Source organism: Nestor notabilis, unplaced genomic scaffold (genome assembly GCF_000696875.1).
Source record: "Nestor notabilis isolate BGI_N333 unplaced genomic scaffold, ASM69687v1 scaffold8428, whole genome shotgun sequence".
Lineage (NCBI taxonomy): Eukaryota > Metazoa > Chordata > Aves > Psittaciformes > Psittacidae > Nestor > Nestor notabilis.
This window is the reverse complement of record NW_009941540.1, coordinates 51,131-60,441: the sequence shown is the minus strand read 5'-3', so window position 1 is coordinate 60,441 and position 9,311 is coordinate 51,131. Positions and strand designations below refer to the sequence as shown.

Here is a 9,311-nt window from a genome sequence, read left to right as displayed (position 1 = left end):
GTCCCTGCCCATGGCAGGGGTTGGGACTGAATGAGTTTTAAGGTCCCTTCACTCACCTTTAGAGTGAAGAATCTCTGAAGCTGGTATAATAAATACATATTCATCTGCACTGAGCCTGTCACTTCAGTGATCTAATCACTGCTTGTAACATGCTTTGAATCGAAGCTGTTACATGAGGGAAAAGCTGATTTTAGTTGTGTAGCTTTGCTTCTTCAGGAGATTTAGGGTTATAAGGGTACCTTGATTCCCCTAGCAGGTTTGTTAGGCTGCAGTGGAACTTAGCAAAGCCCCCTTGGCGATTTCTCTGGTTTTACCTACTTTGGCAGTTAACTCCATCAGGAAGGTGGTGCAGCAAGCCTTGTCCCCTGCTCTGGGGAGGCTGTGGTTAGTGACACACCAAAGCTCTGCAGCAGCTCTGACCTTAATCCTGGTTTTAACCAAAGGAAATAGCATCTCTTCAGTGTGTTCAGAGAGATCTCCTTCATCCTGCTGAGTCAGTCAGGAGAAGAGGTGGGTGCTGGGGGGCCTGAGCTGTGTTTTCTCCTCTCTTCTCAAACTGAAGCAGGCTCTGGAGGTGGCACCACAATCGAGCTGCAGTTCTGCCTTGCTGTTCCTTTAGTCCCAGTCTGGAAAATGAGTGTCCCCTCTCTGTGTGCTCACAGTATTGTGTTTTTCTTTCTAACACCGACAGGCAACATCCTATTGATGTGTTAAATGTGGCTTGGTGCACAGGCTCTGGTTTTGTATTAATTGTGTTTTCTTCAACCCTGACCTGAGCACGGAGGAGAGCCCATATTGCTGCTGACACTTTAATGTGAGATGTCCCACTGCATTTGCTCACTTCTTCCTGAGGGCTGTGTCTAATCTGAGCTCAGGCAGACACGTGTGGAGCTGACACGTGCACGTCTCGCAGAGGAATGTTTCTGTTATCAGTTGTGCTCTGGCCTTCGTGCGTTACAGCCACATGCCAGGGGCATTTCCCAGGGGATGAAAGCAAGGGCTGTGTCAGGAGCAGGAATTTTCCTGCAATCCCTCCTGCCAGCAAGGCTGTGCTCCCTGCTTGCTGTGCTGCGTTATTTTAGGGAAGCACGTCCTCAACCCCATAACTCTTCTCCCTGCTTCGTGGTCATTTATTTGTGACCACTAGTAGTAAAGAAGAAATGATGCTTGGAATTTAAGTAGTACAGCGTTGCTTTGGGAGGCTTTTGAAGCACATTGAGCATGAGTTTGGGGGGAAAACGGAGCAGGGCTCTTATTTCCAGTTCCTCCTTGACCTGGTTGATGCCATTTCTGCTCTCTTTGCAAAGGGCACTGTTTAATCAGGCCAGTCCTAGAGAGTGGTATATGATGGAAAAGAAGTTTTGTCAATATGTAGCTGCTGCACTTCTTGGGCAGATCTTCAGGTTCTGCTGCAAATTATTGGACAGCAATCTCTGTCAATTGTCCTTGGTGCCAGGAGTCCCTGTCCCAGGACAATCCTGGCAGGGGAAATGCTCCATCCACCTGCTTCATTGAGTGGCTTGAAGGCAAAGAACAGCAGCTGCAGCACCGTGCTGTGCTCATCTCCTCACCGAGACACTCCTTCCTCATATCTACAAAGACCCTGCTCCTGCTTTCTTGCAGAGTAAATGACATTTAGCTCCAGGTAACGAGATTTCCCCCGCTCCACATGAGTGCTCTGCACTGATGTGTACAAACAGCTCGGCACCAGCGATCTTCCTTTGTACTCCTCTTGCCAAACACTTGTATTTTCACGTTTCCCTAAACCAGGACAAGTCCCCTGTGAAACTGTGCCTGGTACAACAAGAAGTGCACGATCCCTGTTTTCCCTGCGCTAGTACTCTGAGTGTTAACAGGGGCTCAGCTCCTGGCTGCCGTTTCTTTTCTTCTTGAGGTGTAGCATAAGAGCTGCCCACCCCGGCTGTCCGTGGGGCTCTGGCAGGTTGTGACTGAACAGGATCCGTGCTGCTGGCACACAGCTTCCCTGGCATCCTGTCCCTGTGCGCCGGGAGCTGCGGAGCGTGGCCAAGAGAGAACCAACTGCGAGGAGTTGGTGAGAAGTTTCACATAGAAGCGTTGCTGGGTAATGATGGCCTAAAGCTATAGGGAGGTGGAACAAAAACCCATTTACATCTTTCAGGAGGCTGCGTGGTACATGGAGAAGTGGGGGGGAGGGGGAAGGATTCAGGCACATTTGCTTTTCTTCAGGATTTATCATACATATAATACACCGACTGGTTTGGGTTAGAAGGGACCTTAAAGCTCCTCCAGTCCCAACCCCTGCCACGGGCAGGGACACCTTCCACTAGAGCAGGTTGCTCCAAGCCCCTGTGTCCAACCTGGCCTTGAACACTGCCAGGGATGGGGCAGCCACAGCTTCTCTGGGCACCCTGTGCCAGCGCATCAGCACCCTCACAGGGAAGAAATAGTTCACACAAATGCAATTTAGTTTACACAAATACATCCAGTCACGAATCCTCCTCTTCAGGGTGCTGGAACTGAAAGAATCAGCTTTGTATTCATGTATAAATGAAACATAATTTAGTTTGGCAGTTTATAGCAGCAAGAGAAGTACTTTTAGTCCCATCTTGCAGGTCAGTGCTTCAAAATTGATGCTTGTGTTGGTGGTAATGTGGCTGTTACATGTTTAGCTGGGTATTGGCAGGGACTCTGCTGATGCATGACACAGGGGTGATGGCTTGAAATAGAAGTAATCAATTGTTAGTCATTCAAGGGTGTCATGCAGCAAAGTAAAAACAAATCCAGAGAGGTCACAACCCGTTGTATTTTCTGAATGCATGAATAAGGAGATCCAGCTTCAGAAGAGGTTAAAGGGGGAGAATCCAGTCTGGAGCTACTCTAAAATTGCCCTCTGAGCAGGCAGTGCTTTACAGTACTTACCGTGTGGATTTGTTAAGACAAGTTGTAGGCTTTCTCCAGAAAGCAGGTTGGATAGTGTAAGGTCTGTTCCTCAGCAAAACAGCAGCGTCAGCTACTGAGTTACATGCAGGAGTAAGGCTGAAGCGCCAGGCACTAGAAGCAGATTGCAGAAATAGCTGTGATCTAAAAGCCTAAAACCAGTGAGCTTCTCTGGCAGGGATAGAAATACAGCCCTTTTAACTTAGGGCATCTTATGAGAAGAAGTAATAGTAAGGCCAGGTTGGATGGGGCTTTGAACAATCTGGTCTAGTGGAAGGTGGATGAGCTTTGAGGTCCCTTCCAACCCAAACCAGTCTGGGACTCTATGAAGTCAGGGGAAGGAGCATTTGGAAAGGAAACTAAATGAGCCAGTTCCTGCTCTTGGATTACACCAGTGCAGATCTGTCATTGCAGTCACTTACACCAGTATAACCGAGAACCTGTCCCAAAGCATTCCAGCAGCTGGAGGGGATTTATATAGATGGAAAGAATGTGTTCAACATAGCTTGGCCAGATGACACCTATGGTGCACTTGGCAGCTGTTAGCAAGTATTTATAGGAAGTAAACAGCAAGGGGAAGGAGGATGGAAATAGAGCACAGGGGAACAGGAAAATGAGCAAAGGAAGATTTTTGCTGCTCTATGGCTTAGACTGCAAACTATCCATCCAGGTGGAATGAAATCATTGACATGCTTGGTATTAAGTGGACAAAGCATTTGAAAGCAGGGGCTTGATAAGATGGCAATCAACCTCGACTGCTGATTTCTCTGTTCCTATAATAGTTCTGTAGGACACGTCCCTTCTAGCATTAAGGGATCACTCTATAAGATCAGATCAAATGTTCCACCTCTGCTCTCTCATTTCTGATTGTAGGTTGTCGCAGTTGCTTCAGAAATGTGTATGTGCAGCAATTAGCGGCCTCTGAGCTTCTGAACCTGAGGTTGCACCCTGAGTTTTCATGTTCAGTAGCCACTGACAGCCTAGTACCTTTGATTCATCCACCCACATTTAGATCTATTTGTGATTTGACCTTGTCAGCATGTGGTGACAGTGGTTTCCTCAATTTGTTCTTTACATACCCATGTCTGTGTGTAAATTCTTTCCTTTACATTAAACTTCCTGCATGGAGGTATCATTGGCTGGCCCTGCGTGTCGTGATCAGTCATAATCTTCCCCAGTCAGAGATTTGAGTCTAGTTTCTTCTCATGTGGAGTCCTTTCCATATTCTGCTCAATTCTTCTTCTCTCTGTCATTTCCTAGTTGTGCTATTTCCTTTTAGTGAGGAGTCTGAGCTTACTTGCAGTTTTCAAAGTGCTGGTCCATCTTGGATGTATGTTCTTAAGTTATCTGGTTTATTCTGCCGCCTTTGATTTCCCTTTTGGATTCCCACTGAGCACTAGGTTGGTATTTCTCAGGGAGTACCCATAGTAGTTCCAAAATCTCTCCAAGTGAGCAGAGCTAGTTAAGAGCTCATTGCTGTAGGGGCTTTGCTACTTCTGTTCTTCTCTTGTCCCATCAGCACTGAGGTTCATCTGTTGTTTATCACTTTACTCCATCACTGCTCTGAGTTCCTTCTGCACTTCTTGAAATCAAGAATACGTTTACTGTCCTGAAGGAATTTGTATCATCCTCAAATCATAAAATCACAGAATGGTTTGTGCTGGAAGGGACCTTAAAGCTCCTCCAGTTCCAACCCCTGCCACGGTCAGGGACACCCTCCACTAGAGCAGGTTGCTCCAAGCCCCTGTGCCCAACCTGGCCTTGAACACTGCCAGGGATGGGGCAGCTACAGCTTCTCTGTTGCCTCTTTATCCGCCCCTTTCCTGGCTCTGTGTGCAGATGAAACTTAGGCCTTCTCATAACTGTTTGTTTCTTCTTGCTCTTTGTTTTCCATCTTCAAATTCATTATTAATCCATGCAGTGACCCATCCTGTGGTCCCAGGCTGACTGAGTTTCTTTGAAGAATCACTGGGGAAAAAAAGCTTGTGGAAAGGTCTCTGAAATCCAGCCATCCCTGGCTGTTTTGGAAGAACCCAGCAGATGTTTTGATGTCATTCCTCTCTCAAATCCATGTTGACTTTTCCCTCACATATCCTCTGGCTTGATTCTTGGCTGTTGTTTTCATGTCGCCACCTTTCACACTGTGGTCAGGCTCCTGCTCAGCATCTCCTGGGATCCTCAGGGAGTCTCTGAACATTCCTGCATTCCTAATACTTGTTTCTGGCAGTTCAGCTGGTGCACACTCGCATTCCCTTAGAAGGTGGCATCCATGTCTTTGTGCTCTTCCAGTGGCTGTTAGTCTGATCATGCCTTTTTCTTGTCTTGGCACAGGGGCTGCTCCCAAGTGGGTGTGATCAGAGCGCTGATTGAAGCTGGCATCCCTGTGGATATGATCGGAGGAACATCTATTGGTGCCTTCATGAGTGCCTTGTATGCTGAAGAGCGCAGCTACAATCAGATGAGGATCAAAGCCAGGCAGTGGGCCATGGTAAGCACTGGAAATGGTGCATTTCTCTCCTCAGATGGAGTGAAGAGCTTAACCACAAGCCTTCGCAGGCAGCAGCCACCCAAGGCACGTTCAGGTGCCTGCACAGCCAAACCAGCCCTGCCTGGCACGAGGGAGCAGGCTGGGGAAGCTGCTGGCTGTGACAAGTTCTAGTCACACTATAAACTTAAAGTGATGTTGTTCAAGTGTGCTACTCTGTGTTTATTGTTGTTTTATCTTCTCTTTTGATGTGCTGGAATCTGTTTCCTTTCCAACACCCAACAAATGTGTTTCTCCTTTGTATAATTTTCTCTCTTTCGTTCTCACATGCTGTCATTTTTCAGTGGAACTGATTGACAGAGGTAATCCTTCTCTAAACTAAATACAGAGAGTGTGTCAATCACGAGTTAGCCTCAGAGCTCCAGAGTGGTGGTACTCTGGTTCAGGAGAAACTTTTAACTTTAAATATTTAGTAGAAACAAAAACATATTATCACAGTTAAACCAAGGTTTGGGAAGGATGTTTTAAATAGTGACTCCTGTGAGTGCATTTGTTGATAACATATTAGGGAAAAATTGTACTAGCACCAAATGACACTGGTCAAATTGACTAAAGGTGAAGATTTGTATTATTTCTGCAGTTTGCTAGTGACAACTTTCTATTGTTCATATGAAAACCACATTTTCCTGTTGGTTTTCTTATTGGAAGGGAATTGTCTAAATTAGATTAAGGTCTGGGTGTGCTTAGATCTTGAGTTTTAGGAGTCTGCAGTTGGCATGTAAGTACTGCTTATCTTCCTCAGGTGTCTTCTAACCCACCATGGCTTTGAGATGAAATCTGCTGTATGGTACCACTTTGTAAGCCATATAGTCCAGGCCATTAAAATACTTACAGAGGCTGCAGCATGTTCATGCTGTCCTGGTGGCCAGAGGACCATGAGACACTGTTTCACCTCCCTGTCACTGTTTGCTAGAAGAATGTGGATTTTTGTGCTTTTTATGTAAGAACAGCCGGTGCCTGGCTGGCTTGTGAAGCATCCAACCCAGAAACTGTTTATGGTACAGAGCAGTTTGCTGGAGTCACAAAACTGGAGGAGGCTTGAGAATCAGGACATGAAAGCAACTATATTGAATCATATCAGACATCCATTTAACCTTGGACTCCTGGTTTCCCACAATGGTCGCTTCCAAATGCAGCTGAGCAGGACGAGTGTGTGGCAGTCCCTCCCTGCAGCGTTTTCCGTGCCTCGCTGCCTTCCCTCCCTTGCTCCTGGTTAGGCTACAGCGATGGAATTTTCCTCTGTGCACTTGTCCAGAGGATTATCTCCTCTTGTCTGTGAACTTGTCAGATCTCTTGTGTACAGGGAGTGATGAGAGGTGGAAATGCTCCTTTCTGGGCATCTCAGCACTGTGCTCCCATTGATGCCGCTTCGTTTCCATCACAGCAGCTCTCGAGTTGGCCAACCTAATGTGGAATCACACAGGGATAGTTAAAGGTGAAATGAAGAAATGTAACCTATTGATTAACTTTTTGAACGCAAATTGCAAAGCTCAGAGAACATTTCACAAAGGAAGAGACAGGTTATGGCCCAGCCTTGGGCTGTTTCACGTATTGAAACCTTGAGATCTGCAAGTAAGTCACTGGAGGAGAGGTTGATGACCTCTGTTAGAGCAAACATCTTCTCTTCTTAATGAAGAATGGATTTTCTTGAGGTTTATCGTGAATGTTCTGAGAAGTTTGGTAGCTCCACATCCAAACCACAAATTGTTCAGGGTTTGAGAAAAAGAATAGAGAAGACTGCTCTGTTTTCACTATTAACAGCACTGAGCAGCAAAACGGTTGCTTTGTAAACTGCAGAAAGCCGTGAAGACCCTCACTCAAGATCAGATCACAGCTAATTACAAAGTAAATGGAGGGATTATAAATCTTTTTAGCACTGGCTCTTCTGAGTTATGTTCCCTCAGCTTGTGTTGCAGGAACTGTAGGCTCATTTAGGAGAGTGGCTCCTTCCACTGGGGACCACATCTGTGGTAATGTCGGGGAGCTTTGAGGATTCACAGGACAGCAGGTCAAGGGAGGGCATTGTCCCCCTCTGCTGCGCTCTGGGAAGAACCCCCTGCAACCCTGACCAGCTCTGGGGCAGCAGCACAAGAGGGATGTGGAGCTGTTGGAACGAGGCCAGAGGAGGCCCCGGAGCTGCTGCGAGGGCTGGAGCCGCTCTGCTCTGGAGCCAGGCTGTGAGAGCTGGGCTGGGGCAGCTGGAGAAGAGAAGGCTCCTGAAGGGGACACCTTAGAGCAGCTCCAGTGCCTAAAGGGGCTCCAGGAAACCTGGAGAGGGGCTTTGGACAAGGGATGTAGGGACAGGACAAGGGGAATGGCTTGAACCTGCCAGAGGGGAGACTGAGATGAGCTCTGAGGCAGAAGCTCTTCCCTGGGAGGGTGCTGAGGCACTGGCACAGGGTGCCCAGAGAAGCTGTGGCTGCCCCATCCCTGGCAGTGTTCAAGGCCAGGTTGGACACAGGGGCTTGGAGCAACCTGCTCTAGTGGAAGGTGTCCCTGCCCGTGGCAGGGGTTGGAGCTGGATGAGCTTCAAACCAGGCTGGGGTTCTGTGACATCCATCCAAAGGGATTGAGCACAAATGAGGTGACAAATCCATCAGCTTTTCCCCACATTCCCAGTGTCCACGAGTTGCAGGCCCATTCTTGCTGTCCTGCAGAGCAGCATTGCTGATGGCCAGGACCACAGCAGGAGGCAGCTGCTAGGCAGGAGCTGCTCTGGGGACCATCCTTCATTAAGCCAACGTTATGCCCAAAGGCCAGAGCGCTCTGTACCATGGGAGCTGCTGATTCTGCTCCTCTACAAGCCTGCGAGCTGTTGCTGGGGAAGGTGAGTGCTGAGTGCTCTTTGTGCAGAGCCTTGCAGCCTGGCGTTCTTAGCTTGTGGGGGTTTTGAAATGTCTTCATTGTGATGGATTAGATAACTCTGATAGTTTTAATTTATTTTGCTATCTATCAATGTCCTGCAGTTATTTCTCTTTTTGATATTTTTAGCAATTGGCTTATCTCTGGTTGTACACTTGGGGCTGGGAGAAGGGATGTTTTTAATGGGATGTGTTTTTTGGACCTAATGAAGCAGGAAAGAAATAAATAACTCTTCTATCAAAATACAGAGGGGTATGAAATTACCAGTCAGTCTATTTACTACGTATTGCCTCAGTGTGTCCTATGTTCCTGTGTTTAACCAGCAAGTCAAACAATCAAAAGCTTTCATGTTTGCACATTGTTGGGTTTTCTTGATTTTTTAAATTGAAGAATTAATATTTTAATGATAAATATTTCCCAAGGAATGGAATGTTCTACTGTTGGAGGGAATATGATCATAGGAATGTGGCGCTAAAAGCTTCCCAGAATGGAATTAAGAATTGGTGAGTAGGATGCTGCAGTCATTTGCTGTCTGTGAACGCACAACAGCTAAAATGAATGGGGGGTTCTGAGGTCGCAGTCATGAGGTTCTGCCTCTCCCCAGCGCTGCTCTAGTGTTTGCACACTGGGACATTCTGTGGTTTAATGAGCTGATCTGGTCAAAACCTCATCGTGGGTTTATTTTCTCTGTCACGCAGTTTCTGCCAACTCAGCTCCTCGAGCTGCAGTCGAGCTTGCAGCTCCTCGAGCTGCAAAGGCAGCAGTGCCAGCCCAGGGCAGGGAGGGACCATCAGCCTCAGTGGGGAGCAGATCAAGCTGCTGTTAGACTGGATCCCTGTACTCTTCTTGGTCCCTTATAACTGTTGTTTTCAGGGGAAAAAAGCTGTCTGCCATAGCAGGGTGATGCCTGTGCCCATGTTGGACCTAGTGCAGGCTGAGGGTGGCTTGGGAGCGTGGTTCCGCAGAAGGGGGGGTGGGGGAGGGT

The 9,311-nt window shown here is 47.4% G+C and overlaps 1 protein-coding gene across 1 annotated transcript in view; it reads left to right on the top strand.

Annotated features, from left to right (window-relative positions):
* Positions 1 to 5,250: 5,250 nt before the first annotated feature.
* The window catches only part of LOC104410702 (patatin-like phospholipase domain-containing protein 7), a gene marked incomplete at its 5' end in the record, with an annotated part of 34,602 nt that continues 30,541 nt past the window's right edge, over positions 5,251 to 9,311 (top strand). Inside the window, one exon of the mRNA XM_010020949.1 lies at positions 5,251 to 5,407. Within this exon, the coding sequence (XP_010019251.1) occupies positions 5,251 to 5,407 (157 nt within the window). The remainder of the gene's footprint in view (positions 5,408 to 9,311) is intronic.